Source organism: Etheostoma cragini, chromosome 7 (genome assembly GCF_013103735.1).
Source record: "Etheostoma cragini isolate CJK2018 chromosome 7, CSU_Ecrag_1.0, whole genome shotgun sequence".
Taxonomy (NCBI): Eukaryota; Metazoa; Chordata; class Actinopteri; order Perciformes; family Percidae; genus Etheostoma; species Etheostoma cragini.
Window position 1 is genome coordinate 3,084,214 of NC_048413.1, and position 18,558 is coordinate 3,102,771.

At 43.3% G+C, this 18,558-nt stretch overlaps 1 protein-coding gene across 1 annotated transcript in view; it reads left to right on the forward strand.

Annotated features, from left to right (window-relative positions):
- Positions 1 to 18,558, forward strand: part of plxna2 (plexin A2) — a 207,933-nt gene that overhangs the window by 70,864 nt on the left and 118,511 nt on the right. The window contains exon 4 of the mRNA XM_034875731.1: positions 13,194 to 13,328. Coding sequence (XP_034731622.1) covers positions 13,194 to 13,328 — 135 coding nt within the window. The remainder of the gene's footprint in view (positions 1 to 13,193; positions 13,329 to 18,558) is intronic.

Below are 18,558 nucleotides of genomic sequence, written 5' to 3' on the forward strand. Positions count from 1 at the left end.
AGACTAATCAATCAAGGCCTTGTTTACTGCTCTCACATACTGTAGAACGTGTATGCCTGAAAGTCATTAGTCTGTTTTATGTGCAGACATCATTACACATGCTTGCTTGGACATACTTTACAGAGTGGAAGTCCTCTACTGTACTGGCCCGGCTGTATTATTGATGTACAGTGAAGCTATTTTTTTTAATTCAATTAGGGATTTGCTGTTCAGAGTGCATCACTCTCAAAAACACTGAATGCTAAGTACATTGATCTCATTGGCTGGGCAATTAGACCACGCGGACCCAAACGTACAGGCACGGACATTAATCATTAATGGGGATAGCATAGCATCAATTATACAGCACTGTGGTAATAAAATAAATCAAATAAAGGCTTATTCGTATTGCATTTCAAACAACGTAAGATATTGAGTTGCACAGGTTGCAGCATTAAGGAGTCTATTTCATCACCTTACAGTAGATGGTTTTTACTCATGTTACATGTCTTTCAAATGGTCTGAAAGTAAGTCTCAGAAAGTATTTGATTTCAAACAGGGTTTCTTTGTGAAGTAAATTAGTGGGGTGTACATAATATGTACTTGCACGCGTGATGATACTGTATTTCTTGGATATCATTCATAATTATTAACACTATCCGTGTTTGTTGCCTAGTTGACGATCAATCTTAGATTGCATCAATTGAAAGATTTCCTCAACTTCTCCAAAAACTATGTAGTTCCAAAATGGGAAAATTTTAAGGAGCAAAATAAATGTGTGGGCTGATACCAAAGTCACAATGTTGGTGTTGTTTCTGCCCCCAAAAAGCTGTTAATCTATGGAGATAAATCAGGTTTAACTAGAGTCATGACCCGGCATCCTGTTTGTATCCTCAGAGAGTGTTTGTGCTGGAATGCTGTTGTTTCCTGGCACGCTGATGTTACCGCGTGTTCCCGCTGGGGGAAACCAACGGTGAACCAAAAGTCCCTTGAAGGACAGAAACAAAAAAATGGTCGGCACGCTCTCTCTTAACCAGTTCATCCTGAGCTGAGCCAAAGATAGCCTCAACAATAGGGCTGACATAACAGTTTTTTATATCTGCATCCATATCTACACACACACACACACACTTTCAGTTGATTCCCTGCTGATCTCATGCCCAAGGGGAGAAAGGTTACCATGGCAACCCTTGTCCAGCACAGGGGCTTTGGCCTGCTTTTCTTGTGACCATGTCGAATGGGGTCATACAATCCAAACCCCTCCACCCCCAACTCATCAGTAGCATCACTGCCTCCCTGCTAAGGACTGATTGGATAACCCCCCCCACCCCCCCCTTACTTTGTGTCTGTTGGCCAGCAGAGGTTAAAGGTTCACAGTGTGGGGTCCATGTTATACCCTCGTCTCTTTGTGAAGGCGCTCTAATTATCCAATGGCTGCTGGGAACTTGGTAGGTTAGAGGTAACAGGAGGTGAAAGGTGGTGGCATCCATCTCTATGGAGCTGTATGAGGTATGGGTCGAATTTATGGTGTTGGCGTGATGTCACGGCCTCGTCACGTGATCAATTACCAAGCACTGGTTTCTACCGCAGTATCAGTCTTTTAAATTCATCTGACGTCTTCATCGATAAATGACTACTGTGGTTTTGTTCTGATTGAGATTATGGTGTGCTTGTGTGATAAACACCTGGTCCTGTATGTATTTTGTGGGAAAGAAATGCGTGATTATATGAAATTCATAATTAAAACTTTTATGCTAACTGAATTTAAAGGTCTAGCCTTCACGCTTCAAAAAGCCACTCTTTGCGGTTTTCAGTACACTTTTTCTGACAATACCCATTTGCAACAACTGTGAGTTTATATTTATTATTTAGAAAACGTGAAATGCGAAGCAGTATGTTCCTTACCGGCTAACGCATTTCAAGATAGCGTACGAATCTGGAGCGTCTACCCCAGTTCATGCAATTGGAAATGTAAAATTTCAAGCCGATAGGAATAATAGGAATTGATGGTGGGGGTAAATATCCATGATTAAGGACCGTTTGTGAACGGGCAACGCCGAGTTTGATAATAAACAACTATACTCGTTACACACTGGACCTTTCGGTAACAGGAAACAGGAAAAAAAAAATCACAATAGGACAACAATGACTTATTGAAGGGGTTGCAGATTGCCACTTCAACATAATCCTTCTCCAATGTACAAATCTTTTTCTAATTTACTCTCCATGCATCCCTCTTTCTGTGTTATAAATATACTTGCAACTCTCAATTTCCCCTTGTTCTACCTAGGGCTGCTCGATTATGTAAAAAAAATCCTAATCACAATTATTTGGGTAAATATAGCAATCATGATTAGTTAACATGATTACTCATTAACTTTTGGAAAGACGCATCTAATGAACTTAAAAAACAGGGACATTGGAACTTCACCAAGCGCTGCTCCTCTCCCTCCGCCATCAGAGACCACAAACAGGACCTCGCTGCCTGTTGGCTGAGTGTGTTCAGCCTTCGGGGGGGGGGGGGCAAAAGAACACAAGTAAAAATAAGAGTTTACTTGCAAAACATAATGTGCAAAATTTCCTTTTTGTGATCGGACCCAAAATCGAAATTGCCATCTAAATACGGTTAATTGCTCAGCCCAAATTCTACCTCAGCATTTCTCACCTTTTCTCATGTCCTGTGCTTCTCCCCACGCTCATGTCTCATTAAATGCTACATGAGTACCCGTAACATGTCCAGCCCATGTCGTAGAGGGCCTGCATTAATGCGGCCTTGATGAAGACTTTAATGAGTGTCAAAGCCCCATAGCGATACACTACATTCATCAATAGCATGCTCAATCACCGCTTGCATCTGAGTTATATCAACCACAGCATGAAACATATAGGGAGGTTACTTAAACTGCACACACGCAGCACCGGTGTAAAAGGTGGGCTTGATTGAAGTGCTTTTATACTCTCATTTGCTACGCTGATCCCGCTGGCAATAATTCCCAGTATCTCAATTCTACCTGCCAATCTTGTACCACATTTAAATCTCACAAATCCTTTGGGAGAAATTGAAACAATTTCAGCTAATTTGCCCCTCACCTGAACCTTTTCTGAGCCACTTTTTGATTCGCGTATCCTTGTGATCTACTTTGAAGTACGCCGAGGGAGAAAACAGGAGGTGTGATATTTCCTTCTGGTTCAGGCTGTTTGACATTCCTGTAAAAGCTTTTGTCTAACCATGAGTGCATTGGCTCTGTGTGCTGCTTGTAATAGCTGTGTGATTGCTTTGTCCTTTGCTTATTTACTCACATAAAATAAGTATAGCTTTTCTTTCTTCCTTCAACAAGTACATCATAGAAGCAAGAGCTCCACTTTTGAAGCATTAATTTTCCCTGGATAGAAGGCTCCGTTATTAGAAGTCAGGCTTTTGTTGAGCGTTTCTTCTTTTCTTTCTAATATAATAACATGGAATTATTCAAGATAAGTGTGTGTGTGTGTGTGTGTGTGTTAGCGTGTGGCCTTTTTTTATATAATCATTTAAGCACATGTTTTGTCTTGATGTCACAAATGGTGAAGGTGCTGCCTGTACATCAACCCTCAGCTAGGGCTAAGTAGTTATCATCCCAGGGTTGAAGTGTGAATGCCACAAAGCTGAAGGCTGAGGGCTGAGTCCTTTTTCTGGCCTCCTTTTACACTTTGCCAATTTTCATTCCTACTCTTCAAACATCCTTCTTTTCCATTCTATATTTGTATAATCCACCACATTGCTCTCTTCTCTCTCTCTCTCTCTCTCTCTCTCTCTCTCTCTCTCTCTCTCGCTCTCTCTTTCTCTCTCTCTCTGGTCCTTTACCGTCTCTCTCTTCTGTCGGGTCAGCTAATAAAGGGCAACTCATCGTGGTGTCAGCTTTTTGGTGTGCAAACCAGTTTTCTCTCAATGTTCAAGAGCCAGTTGAATAGAAAGAGTTGCTTCTCCCAACTGGCAAACTCCTTTTTTTGAGGGCTAAGCAGAAAATCCCTCCCACACCACCACATCCCACCGCTTTTTGCTCTCTCGGAACCTTCTTGGCCCGCGTCCATCACCAGCACTCTGGCTCAGTGTTTTAACGCAGAGCTAAATATAGGCCTCACATTGTGTGCTGCTGTGCCTAATATGTGTGTTTGGGCTGATTAGAGTTAAGGTCTGGTCTTTCCTACCACAGACTCGTAATGCATGTCGCGGTCTCTGCTTTCTATTTGGACCCGGGGGCAAACGGGCGAAAATGCTGATATAATCATGTTTAGGGCTGGAAGTTATGTGGCCGTGCGAGATGGCAATATTACACAACTAAAACGGAACTGAATGAGACTCATTATAGAGGCGGGAGATTGGTTGTAAGGACTCGCTGGGATTCAGTTTAATAGGATGTTGGCTTTCACTGACAATCAATGATAAAATAAAAAAAATTGGCAATTTGAATGACCATCATGTGTGATTTGTTGGGTGCGTTCTCATTTTCTCTCCAGTCAGATGAGGGAAGATGGATAGTATAGGAGAGGGTTAACTGCTTTGTATGTGGAGCAGAGAGGCAAATCAATAGGCTTTATGGTGCCTGGCCAAAAATATGAATCTTATTGACTAAAGGCTCGGCCATTTTAGATTCTCTCACAAACCTGCTCATTTGGCAGCACGCCATTACACTTGCGTGAATAGTGGAGTCTTTGTCTTGATCCCTTTGTCTGTTCCCTTCCATCCCTATAAATATCCCTTACATTCCCTCCAATCTCTACATCTGTCCGTTTTCTTTTTCTCTCCCTTCTTTGCTCTCTCCCTGTTTTTCCTCATGGTCCCTTTCCTCCATCACCACAGAGAGACCTCTTGGACCTCAGTCTGTCCAATGGGAAGTGACACATAGCACATATAGGCAAGCAGGCTAACATACTCTTATATTGAAAAAAGGGAACAAAAGAGCTGGCGTGCTGGCACACACACATATACACACAGCACATTTCTGTGGGCTGCTCGCTACTGACACCGGAATTCTTCAGCCTGACACCGGGGATGGATTAGATGTGTTATCGAGGCGGAGAGAGGCTCCATGTTTTCAAGAAAGTGAGAGAAAGAGTAGAAGAGAAAGAAAGAAACACACACACAAACACACATATAGGCAGCGGAATAGCGTGTACCCATTCCACCTGAAGTAAAGAAAGACAATAGCAGTCTGCTAAATTTCAAGCCAAGTTTTCAGGACAGACAGATAGAGATAGTGAGCCTGGCTTGTACACAGTGTTCTGTCAACTGTCGAATACAGCCGGTTGATTTGTGTGTGTGTGTGTGTGTGTGTCTGTGTGAATGCCATTTATGTTCATATGTTGCATTAGCCATGTATGGGCAGACATGCACGTGCCTTTATTCTCTTGTTAACAGAGGAAATAAGGATGACTTTGTGCGTCTTGCTGGTGTCTGACTTCTGGTATGTGGGCGATAAAGCCCACCCTTGCCCTCCCCAGGGTGAGTCATACTTCCAGTCCACTCACCCTGATGCAGCGCCAAAGGGACTGACTTCATCCTAGGCTGGACATCATACATCCATCTCCAGGGGGATGGACAGCACACCTCATACCAAACCGCCACCCGTCTCCCCACAACATTTCCTTCCAGGCAGCGCGGCGATGGTAATGTTCAGGGTTAGCTGCCTGGAAGGCAACGTTGGAGGCAAAAAACACCATCGATTCACATACATGTGCAGGAAGACACACCAGTGATTGTTCACTTTGGGGCGACAGTGGCTCAGGTAGTAAAGCGGTTGTCTACCAAAAGGTTGTTGGTTCCATCCCTGGCTTTGCAGTCTACATGTTGAAGTGTCCTTGGGCAGGACTCTGAACCCCAAATTGCTCCCGATCCTATGTGAATGTGCATGAATCTTGATCGGATGAGCAGGAGGTACCTTGTATGGTAGCCTCGGCCACCACCGTATGAATGTGTGTGTGTGTGTGTGTGTGTGTGTGTGTGTGTGTGTGTGTGTGTGTGTGTGTGTGTGTGTGTGTGTGAGAATGATGGTGCCTGTACTGTGTAAAGTGCTTGGAGTAGTTGTTAAGACTAGGAAAAAAAACACTATATAAAAATGCAGTCCATTTACTTTGGAGGGGTCAAAAGCAAAGGACAACTTAAATGTATGTTGAAATTGTCGTTTTTCTTCTTGCTCAGAGTTGTGCTTGCAATGCAAAAGCCCTGTGGCTGTCACAAAAGCTTTTCAAATCATGCATGCCTCCTGACAAGCTTCACTGGCTCTTAAAATGCTGTCAGCAGTCTGTCGCCTGTCATCTGGCCCAAGGTACAGGCCAATCTCAACATCCAATTCAAGGACATTTACTGAGGCTACAATCGGTCCCATCAGCCATTATGGATTTGATTGAATAAGGTTTACCATGCTCTTTGTCAGATCCCTCTGACCTATGTCTTTTTCAATCGGCATGACCCTAGCTCGCTACAAAGCTCCATTTTTCCTCAGTCAAGCCTCTCGGTATCTCTGTAAAGGGTCAGTGCACTGAGATGAAGAAAAACTGTCCAAAAACTAATCCAGTGCCTGGTTTGGCCGGATAAAGGCAGTGCCTATCACTTCAACATCCAACGCTGCTGAACTGGATTAGCGTAGATGCAGGAGATAGCTGCAAAATAGGTGATGTAGGGGGTTCAACTTTCACTCGCCATTGTTTTTCTCACGTTGAGCACAATGTGTTACTTCATTCCTGCCTACATTCCTGCACATTCTCCCTAAAATCAACTCCTATTATGCTATTCTGGTACATGGTGTAGGTAGAAGACCAACAATTTGACTTAATCCCATCCTAATACAAGGTGTTGGGAGTGTGCTGCACATTGTGGTTTGGTAAAGGTCCCCGTGCGTAGGTTACAGTCTGCTCTGCCAGTGGTAAAATAATGTACACCTTCAGATGGCTCTGTATTGGTGTTGGCAGGCAGCTGCTTGGATACATGGGCGTCCTGTTTCAGAGAGGCTAACCTCCCTCAAGGCTAAAGTTAGGAAATAGCGATTTGTTTCCAAATCTGAAAAGAAAAGCAGCTCTCAAGTAATAGGTAGCAGCTGTGGCCATTAGCGGAGAAACGTTCTTTTAAAATCGAGTGGTCAATGTTGAACAAATACTTGGAGACAAGCTGTAAAACAGAGACCAAATCATAGAATCAGCAAATCTTACCTCACAGTGTTTGGCTTTCACAGCTAAATTTAAACACTCATGTTTATGTCCCTACTCTTACAGTGTAGGATTATACAATTTGGAAACTGATCATTTTGGCATTTTGTTGCATAACGGCATCCTTTTCTTTTTTTTGTCTTTTTTTTAAATCTCTAAACAGCAGCATTCACATTGCAATGTCAACACACATTTGATGCACGTTTACTGTGGATTTATTCAGCACTTTTCACTCAAATTGCTTCACAGAGACTGACACGGTTAGGGATCCAGTGTCTGGCATAATGTTCAAACCCAGGGAGACCAAGGGAGAGAAGAGAAAGAGGGAGAAGGGCAATTTGAATTGGAGTTTGGTCAATCCTCAAACGTTTTTCCAGGGTGCTTACATGGTCTGATCAAAAGCTCCCCACTGGCACGGGCCCTTGTAGCCACAAGGGGAGGCCTCTGATGCCGCAGCCATGGCTTCCCTGCTGAGCCAACCCCCCCCCCCAAACAACACCACCACCACCTTATACCCTTATGCCTGACTATGTACTGCAACATTAAGTTTATACGTAGAAACAAAAGTTCAATTTTTTTAAACCAGTTTTTTGCAGCATGTGGCAGCTGGGAACTTTGCCATCTCATGACTAGTAAATGATATGTATTCTACAATATTCTACAATGTAGGTATATTTAAGAAAAGTTAACTTAATTAGGGAAATTAGAAAAATGTAACAATTGAATGCATTTAGCCAGCCCCTCTGAAACTGTGACAATGCTGTGGGACTCCACTTGGCGCTGTTCTAAGCAGTCAGGGGTTTTCAGGACAATGACTAAAGATATCACTTTTGGTCATTTTGAGTTGCTTCAAAAAAACACATTATTTTAATGTCATTCCACCCATGGCAGTCCACAGCAAAGCGTGTTTTTCTGTGGTAATGTTGGGAAAGTAATGAACCAGACTAGCAACAAAGATGCAAACTTGGCTTGACTGAGAAAACAACTCAAATCAACTAAACATGACGCAGCCTACTCACAGCTGTACAGATGTCCTTCCCTATAAACTGACCAATGACTCCTTTAAATAGCTCCTCCTATCTTCTGCAGTCTGTTGAGGCAGACCCGTATTCCTCTTAGGGGTGTCTCATTCTCTCAAATCTAAAACAGGCAATGGCAAAATGGGTCTTGTATCAATAAACATTAACACAAAACTACAAAATTCCGCAAGAAAATTGAACAGTGTGCCTACTACTTGGTGCACATTCAAATGCAATAAAACTTAATAAAAAATAATAAAAGTGTTAAGTGTCTTATCCCTTCAGAGACACACATTTTTAAAATATTTTTAAGGCCTTTGTGTTTCCCAGAAACAGCTATGACATAGCTAGCGTTAAAGCAACCAGACTCCATTTAAAAAAACAGTGCTTTTAGTGTGTATAGAGCCCACATATTTTGACATGTAAATTGGTAAAGTATGTGTTTATTTCAACCAAAACTAGAGGTGTGATGGTTGGGGAAGTGCAGAGAAAACCAAAAACAGCTTTTCATAGTTTTTTCCCTGTTTCTGTCAACTTTGAATGAAGTGTGTTTTATGATTCTAAAATGATTTATTTTTTACATTAAGTCTGGTGTGTGTGGTCCATCATGAAATTATGTTAGCTGACAAACTTTTTCTCCTTCCTTCCTCTCCTCCTCTTCTCTCCAAGTCTCGTCTCTGTGAAAACAGCTGTTGGTGTTGAGGCCTGAAGTAGAATTAATCCATGCTGACATGTTAGCTGACAAATAACACCTCTTTTCCTATCTTCATCTTCTCCCCTCTTTCATTTCTCTCTTCTTCTTGTCCTCTCCTTTTCTTCTCCTCCTCATGTGGCAGTACATGTTGCTAAAGTGATTCGACACTGGTTGAGCAAAGGCCATCATCACCACTCTCCAGTATTTAGGCCCCCCCCAACTTATCATATAATACATCTTATATCAAATAAAAAATCATAATCAACAAGTCATTCAGCCTAATACAATACCCCCATACTTAGTTTAAATGATGTCAGCGAGGGCGTAAAAGCATGACGTGTTTTGGTTGCCATGGTCACATTACATTTCCTGTAATTCAAGCATGCGTTTCCTGTTCCGCTACGATCTCCAGCCAGCTCCTCTCTTATACACTGCTTGTAAATTTGGGATCGCTCTGATCGATGTTTATTTATTGCCCACATTAGACATGTGACATCATGTCCTTTTTCAGGGCCAACTGCGAGGAAATGTTGTTGGACGGAAATGGTATGTGTCTGTGCCTTGATGATTCCTGGAATGCACGCTGAGTCAGGAGATTCAGAAGAAAGAAAACAATTTTATTCAAGAAACCCAACGATTAAATCAAAAAACAAAACAACTACTTAAACAATACTTGTCGGCGAAGAATACGACGTTACAAAATATAATTTTCAATACAAACAAACCCGAGATAATAATAATAAGGTAAATAGACTGTTCTTAAATACCGTTTTTCTAGTCTCAATGAGTACTCAAAGCTTTTGCATAGTTCAGGAACCATTCACCATTCACACACATTCACTGGCTACAGAATAAAGATGGGACTAGCACGGGAAGAAATGCATTCATGGATCAAATGGTGATGGCTCACCCACTTTGTCACAGGTAGCATTTAAAAAAAGAATAATCCAGATAAGAAAATGCATTCCAAAGTCACGTGAAAGTGGTTTGGATTTATAGCTAGCAGATTATGAAGTCCTCCCACTCAGTAATGCCTGGGGACATTTACTTCTGTCCTCAGTTCTCCAGGGCTTTTTCACAATGGTTCTATGCATGTGTGCTTGGATTTGTGTGTATGTGAAGGATATATATATGTATGTATGCCACATGTGAATATTGTATATCTCTGATCTTTTTTTTTTACGTTCTAGACACTTTTTTTTTTTCTTTGCACAAATATGAACTACACAGGCCATGATGCCCCTGGGGTACACGTTGAATGTTTTTCAACACACTCATCCATCTTCACCTTTTTTCCGCCGTCCTCACTTTACTCGGCCCCGACGCTGGTGATAGAGAGAGGCCAGCTAATGGCTGTGGTGTTGAAATGGGGGACCGTGTTAGACTAGGCAGAACCAAGGCCAGCTCCCGGGGGCACCAGGGGTGTGTTTCATCTGATGGGTCCTCCTAAAATAGACACACAGTTATATTGTGAGAGGGGCTTGTGGGTATGAATCCAACCTGTTAGCAGCCTTCTCACCTAGCCTGATAAATAATGCAGGGTCAAATGGGGCAGACAGGGGATAGGTTTAAGCACCTGGGAGAGCAGGCTAGAGTAAAGCGATGCAGAGGAAATGGATGTTTTGGGCCTGAGGGTCGCTTCCACAAGTGGTAGATACAGTACTGTAGGTCAGTAGAAAGGTGGCGTGGGAGTGAGTTGAGGGAGTGTGCTAAAGAGACGGAGATTTGGACAGAATTAGTTTTGGTACGAGCACTGGTTTCTTTATATTTTCTCCTCCGCCCACCCAGAGGTGAGGCTGGCCTACAAAGTCCCTCCCATTCATCTAGCCGACCACACACAACCACACAACCCATTTCTTCACTTCCTGGGTGTGTGTTTGTGTCCGCGTATGTGTGAATGTAACGCACTTTGCGAGATTTACGGCTACTGTAGAAAAGCAGCTTCTTAATGTGAAAAGCGACCAGCTGTGGGTTTTTGTGTGTTCAAGGTGGGATAGTGTGAGTGCTTCTGGAGTGCTTGAGTGTCAGTTATGTTGTTGCCATTTTCTCTGTGTGAGCCATAAGCCTAAGCTGTTTGAGCAATAAAGAACATTTTCATACAAAAGAAGCAGAGACTGAGAAACGGACAGTATTTCAGGGAAAGGGGAAAGTCATTTACTTTTATCTCTTTGTACACACCTCTGCACAGTTAACTGTTTGGTAGTCTGGATCAACGGAAGTACATTTCTAGGATAATTACCTGACACGTCCCTCACCTTCATTTATATTTACTATTTAAATGTGGCATTTTTGGACTATACTGTGTGAACAGTTAATTTAATATTGTTTATGGCATTTTCTTTTGAAGGGTGCAAAAATGTTCCTTCCCGATACTATTTAGCAGAGCCACCGTCGCTACGTTCAACGCTTAGCACCGCCCAAGATAATTGTGATTGGTATAAAGAAATGCAACCAGACCCAGAGTGTTTTTTTCCCTCCTATCCCAGAATGTATGTGTGATGTAGCCTGACCTTACTCCACGGCCCTGTGGAGATAGGTCTGGCAATGCGAGACTAACTGTTTAGTAATTGCCCGGCCCGGTAAGTGCTTTTGTTGTAGTGTGTGACAAAGTGTTATACCCCTGCCTGCAGAGCAGAGGTTTTGTCCTGGACACGCTCAAAGACAGCTGTTTATGTGAGTGTGTGTTTCTGGCCAAATGAGAATTTAGGGGCCCCTGGACAGTGGTGAGACACTGTGTGTGTGATAGCGATCTAAATTCAGATGAACTGCAGGCGTGCAGGGGGGGAAAGGTCGGGTTATCTTGCGATCCCTAGTGGCGTCCTGCTTGGACACATATCACAGCATGACAGACTGCTCCTACGGGTGCACACACACTCAAACACACACCCACAACAGCCACACTTAAACAGTAGAGAAGAGAACAGCGCTGGTCTGGCCGTGCTTCAACATGCTTTATGGATGAGCATATTTGGCTGAGGTCCCCCTTCACACTGCAGTGTCAATAACCAGATGAAGACTGGCACGGCCCCCACATCCTGCCTTTCTCCTCCTACTTATGGTTTTCACATATGTCCTCTTTTTCCACGTTTGGATTAGCCTGTCAGGGTCAGACGCAGGTCAGCCGTAGGACGCTCAACCACTTTTGAGCTCTGCCCCTTAACTGGGCCACTTGCTGTCCCGTACTCTGCTAACCCTGAGGCTTTGAAGGCAAGGCTCTAGGGCTTCATGTGAACTTAGATGCCGTTTCATCTAATATACCCTCCAGCGGTTTTACTCACACATACACAAAGCTGTGTGCGTGTGTGTGTATGTACATTAGGGCTGCACGGTATAAGGAAAATATACGATACGCAATCCTACCCATACTCATTTTTCCCGATGTGTTTAGAGCGCATGTTTATATCTCTATGACGATAGAAAAACGATATGTTATACATTTGCTCGCATACCCTCCCACCCTCCCAGTTGATCTTCTTTTGACAGACATATGGCCTTGACTTTCCCCTCTGTGATGTTTTATCGAGAGTCCGGCTGCTCTTTGTTGCTGTCACCATCTGAATAGATGGATGAATGTTTGGGTGGAGGGAGGCAGGCAGGCGGGGACGGACAGATGATAGACCCATCAGCTTTCATGGCTGGAGGAGGGCCTGGTGACATCACAGAGACATCTCTCAAAAAACCCACGCTACCCCCTTCAAGATTAACTGTCCCGGGTATATATTTGTCCAATGAGGATACGCTGAAGAAACACAGGGCTGGTGGAGGACCATTTGAGTTAGGAGGGGGGGGTCACGTACCCCGGATAATTCATTAGAAGGCTTTTCCACTGTTGTTGTAAGGTGGTCTTGGCCTCAAGTTTAAAGCAGCTCCAAAGGGAATACATCACTCATCAGGAGAAAGAGGAAAGGAAAACAGAGCTGAGGTTTCACAAAGGTCTAATAACATATGCACATCATTCTGAACAGTGGTTGTAACCCCATCCTGTATGGAATCACAGTGGGCAGACATGAAATCATACAATAAGTGCTACGCATTTTTGGGGAATAAGAAAAGCAAGTATTTAAAGTCAATTGATTTAAAGTCAACCCTCTGCTGTTTTTTAATGCTTCACTCTTTTCCCTCTCCAAGCAGCCATCATGGCGTATGTCCGCTCACCTGAATCTCCAAGTATAGCTAAATGATAACGATAGATTGTTTTGCAAATATTGTTTCACCCACGTACGACATCACTGTCAATCAATCTGTCTGTTTTCCCAGCCCTGCCGTCATACTGGTAAAAATAGCAATCATGGACCTGTTTGTGCCGTTTGGGTTTTTCTCAGATTCGCGTCGACGGGCCTCCTCACGGCGGTGTCCAGTACGAGATGATATCGGTCATCAAGGACGGCAGCCCTGTCCTGCGAGATATGGCCTTCTCTCTGGACCGCAACTACCTCTACGTCATGTCGGAGAGACAGGTAGGTGTTGGATAGACGCGTGCACGCACACCTCTGCTCGCTGGTTATACAAGTGCCCTCTTGCAAGAAAATGGATGGGTTTAAGTGTGTCTTTTGGGTGTGTGTGTGTGCATATTTTTAAATGTCAGGAAAATTGTGTGTGCTGCAGCAGGGCCCGAGATGGCCCACCTCTCAGCATCACCACCACCACCCCCCTCTGCTAGCTATATATAACCTGGGTGGCACAGCGGGGGACGCTTTGACAGCGTTTGATAATGAAGGAGAACAATGAGGGCAGGGAAAGAGAAAGAAATAGAAAGACAAGGAAAAGAAAAAGGTAGGTAGAGAGAGAGAGAGAGATGAAGGGCACTTGCCGGCTAAGGCAAAGTATAAGAGGACGAGTGATGAGGGTAAGAGGGACAGCTGTAGTGTATGACTTAGAGTAAAGAGAGACACTGAGCAGAAAAGAGACAGAGTGCAAGGTCATCCTTTCACACTTCTAATGAAGTGACACAGCATTGCGGGGAGGGAGGGAGGGAGGGAGGGAGGGAAGCAGCCGATGGCCATCAATGCAGCTGACATACTGACTAGGGTTGTAAATCTTCAAGCAGTCAGATATATATAGATATATGAACTCCCCTTTTTATTGGATCCGCCTTTAAAAAAAAAGATACTTTAGCAGACAACAAAAAACTAAAAAAGCAGCGGCCATACTGTATAGCCTACTGAACAAGCAACATCAGTAGGCTACAATGATCTATTAAGGTCTGTCACTGTATTGATGCAGAGATGTCCACATCCACATCGCCATGCATCGATGCAGTGGTTAATATCAACAGCCCTAATATTAATTAGGCGACAGGCGAGGACATATACGGGTGGAAGGGGACACAACGACAGAGTAGGAGAGGAGAGGAGAGGAAAACACGGAGATGAAAAGCGGAGGGAAAGTGATGAGAGGAGAGGAGGAGCAGCAGCAGCTGCAGGGGAGCGCGGCAGCGCAGCAACTCCAGAGACAGACGACGTGCGAGGCTGTCAGTGTGAGCTGATGGATTGCCGTCCTCTCTCCTTATCTCCTCTTTTGACACACTTAACAACCGGCTGGCTGGTGCTCGCAGGTTAGGAACCGCGGTGGGCGGACGTGGTGTGAAGGAGGAGTTGTTTAGACGATGGTGTGCATTGCTCAGGGAAGGTGTAAACAGGTTTACCCCCCCCCACGCCCAGCATCTGTGACTAACACAGCTGGGCTGTGTGTGAGTTGCTTTAGTCCACTCTGAAAAACAACAGCAAAATATGACTGAAGAGGCAGACACTTGACTGCTGTGAGAAGAAAAATTTAACAGTGTTAAATGCAACAGCGCCGTACTTTAAGCAATATCACTACTGAGATTTTTAGTAAGAAGGAAATCTGAACAAATGGAATGCCAAGCTATTTTAAATCTCAATAATGGGGCTGCTTTCTGGTTGCATGTTTTTTTCATACAAAAGGAGCACAACCAGATCAAAACTGTGGCTACTAACTTCAGAAGTCCGCTAGCCGCTAGTGGCTGGTGAGAACAAAAAGTTAATGTCAAGCCCTGAAGGCATGACATAGATTCCACAAATAAAGACGAGTTTGTACTGAATCTCAAGTTTGTTTCCCATATTTACAAAATCCTTTTATTCCCAATTATTCCGCAGATGAAACAAGCTTTTGATGTAGAGCTCATAACTGCTAGTCATCTGAATGAGAAGTGATGTTGGTGAATATTATTAGCATTCAGTATGTACACTCTTCTGTCTTGCTCCCCGGGGGTTGGGAAGGATTGAAACACACACACACACACACACACACGCACACACACACACACAGAAATGCTCTCAGCTACGTTGGGGATGTTGCATGTTCAAGGATACCATTTGACAGTCACACCTGCTACAGTAACTGGATTGGGATTTCGAGTAGCCACACACACATCATTTTTCCGTTTGGCTAATCAAACAGATGTTTTCACATGTGATTCTGGAGAGTAAAACCAACATTTAATTAATTATTTAAAAACAAAATTGTAACACTTCATATTAACCATCACTTAGAATTGATAAATTGCAATTAAACTGTAGTTAATAGGGATAAAATCACGATTTAAAATGTTTACTAATTATTAGTAATGTCATCAATATTGTTACTTTATCATTAGTTTAGTGGAATATCAAATAAGTTTATAACGTTAGATAGGTAGTTAATACTTCAGGTAAGTCAGTGGTTAACAATTGTTAATAAACCACCTAAATCACATTATTTGGATGCTACTATAAATTTGCGACTAATGTTTATAGTAATAAGTTAAAGATTAATAAATGGTTCATAAAGCATCAAGTAAAGGTGCAGTAGGTAAAACTAACTTTCTGCCATATGTGCTGAAACTTTGGATAAGTCCTGGATCTTAACAACCGTACCTACAGCATCTTTAATATTTATTTGGTCCCTTTAAATATTTATTTGGTCCCATTAAATCTTCTGTTGCAATCTGTAAAAAAGACCTGTGAGCAAAAAGTTAGAAAACAGCAAAGAAATGGCCAAAATTGCATAGCGCCCCTTTAAGTCTTTCTAGTTTGGCGTAACCTCTACACAGGGGGGTGACTTTAGGATGTATACTAACTTTAATAAAGCATTAGACACTACACAGACACAGCAGCCACCTTTAAACCAACCCCTTCGCACTAGCATTCAGTGGAAAACATCTATTTGACCTTTATTGTAGTCCTAAATGTCACCCCGGGATATGCTTGAAATCAGACATACAGGACATCAGGAGATCTATCTCGTCTGAGCGCTACTTGTTCCGATGTGTCTGTCTGAAGCCAAGCGCATGGTGATGGGAGACGGTTAGAACAAAGGAGGGATGATATCAAACAGAAAGCAGGCCAGATTTGGCTCCAGTTGCATTTCCTACTCTGAATAACAAAGAGGCCCTCTGTGTTTGGCACAGTGGGGAAAGAGCGAATACAGAGAGACGGATGGAGAGACAGACATTGAATGAGACAGAGAGAGAGAGAGAGAGAGAGAGAGAGAGAGACAGAGTAAAATTGGGGAGCCAGAGTAATATTTGCTCAGCGAGGCCACACTCCACAATCTGGGCTCTTGCGCTCTCTCCGGTCCTCACACATATCCGTGTGTGTTGTGGTGATGTAAATATATATATATATATACTACTACTGCATATGTATAGCTATTCTTCAGTCGCTTACACATTCACTGCCCACCACGAGTGTGAAAGAGCTTTCTGCTCTCTCTCTCTCATTGTCATTTGTTTCTTTCTCACACTCCCACACCATCATTCACTCTCCCCAAAACATATTTAATAGCTCCCTGTTTCACATTCGATCCATGGTGCCGCCATGTTAAACGGTGCTTTTATTTTGGAGATGTAATGACAACAGCATCCACCATATTAACGATTTGGTGTGATTGACCCAAGGCGAGGCAGCGCAGTGGAACTGATGAAAAGACCTGGCTCACTGAGTGTTGTGTGTGTGTGTGTGTGTGTGTGTGTGTGTGTGCCTTTCTGTAGTGTGCTGTGTCCTTACTGACAGTCCTGAAATACATAACAGCGGGTTTTAATCTCAAGATTTATCTTCAGACATCTGGGTACATATTTGAAAATAAAATCGAAACGATGCTCATCACGTCTGGATTTTCACAGGACTCGCACTCTGAGCTTCGTGTCTTCCAACTGTCCTTGTGCATCCTGTGATTTTGCAGATCCGTTGTTTAGATTTTTGCCACATCACATGTATGAGTCATGTTGTGTGTGTGTGTGACTGCTTCTATATTTAGACCAATAATCCAGAGATGTTGGTACTTGGCTGGGTAGCGATGCCGGCGGCAGGGATGGATAGAAAAAGGTCCTCCGCTGTTTCTGGAGACTCAGCTGAGCTGCCTCCCAGACACATCCCCGACTCCTTCCTCCACTTTTTTTTTCCTGTCGTTTTCTTCTGTCAGCGTGACGCAAAGTGCCCCCTGTAATGTCTTACATTCCTGCAACACCTCACTGCACTTAATATTGCATCAAAAGCTGTGGATTTCAAACTGAATACGACATCTTCCACTGCTGCAACAAAGCACGCATGGGCGTGTGCTGTTTTACACGGTGAAGCACAGGGGGCTTCAACCCTACTGCAATACACCTTACTTTGCGTACAGACAGATACATTGTGCCTACAGCAGTACTTTAATGCCAATACAACTCCAGTAGAGGCTCTAATCAAACAGGTAGAATGAGTATTCACGTGTGAGTGGCAGCTGGAGCAGAGCTAAACCACTGGTGCTTTTGCCAGCTCATGCAAATTCATTGCTCTGCATCTGCGTGTGTGTTTGGCCTGGCCTCGTTCCCACCAACTGGAGCCTGTCTTTCCCTCTGTCTCTCATAACACTCCTTTTTGTTTTCTCTTTCTCATGTTTCTCTCTTTTCAGAATGTGTAAGCATGAGAATAGCAAAAGACCCTCACCTGTTTCAGTGACGTCTTGTATTTATGGACGTTCATGCGTGCTCATGCATTTTGGGAGTTCAAGCCAACAAGCGTCCCTGACACTGTGTCCCGCATGAGGCCTACAGCAGCATTCGCTCTCTTTGTTTTTCGGTTTATCAACACAATGCAGCGCACTGGGATAAATGGCGACAACTACTCCAGTATCGAATGGGGTCTTTTGGGGCCTGGGTTATCAACATTTTTAGGAGGCCTTTTCATTCCTTTTGTGGTGTACTGGGCCGTTGTGGCCGCTGGCACCCAGCAGTAGGGAGAGCACTCATCACACACGGCCGAGAACCGGTGACTGCATTATGTCGGTGGCTTTGGTCAGCGGCCAGCACGCGGAGCCCAGGGTATAATGTATTATTCATGGATAACAATCAAGATTTAACATCTGAAAGGGTTTTTGAAGTGATACCTGCGGCGTGGCCTTAGTTCTGCCTGAAAAGCTTTTTGAAAACACCTTAATAAAGTAAAGAAGAAAAAAAAAAAACATTAAAGTGGTTACGTTTTCATCGTGTCTTCTGAAGACAAGAGAAAAAATCCAAAGAAAAGAAGCAGGTGTTGACTTTGTAATGGAGCTCAATGGTTTTTTGTAATGTTTTATGGCTGTGGAACACATGAGTACATAATAGACATGAACAGACTTAATAGTGTTCCTATGGAAAAATTTCAATCTTAGTATTACTTGATCTCAGTGCTGCATTTGACACGGTCGACCATGACATATTACTAGACC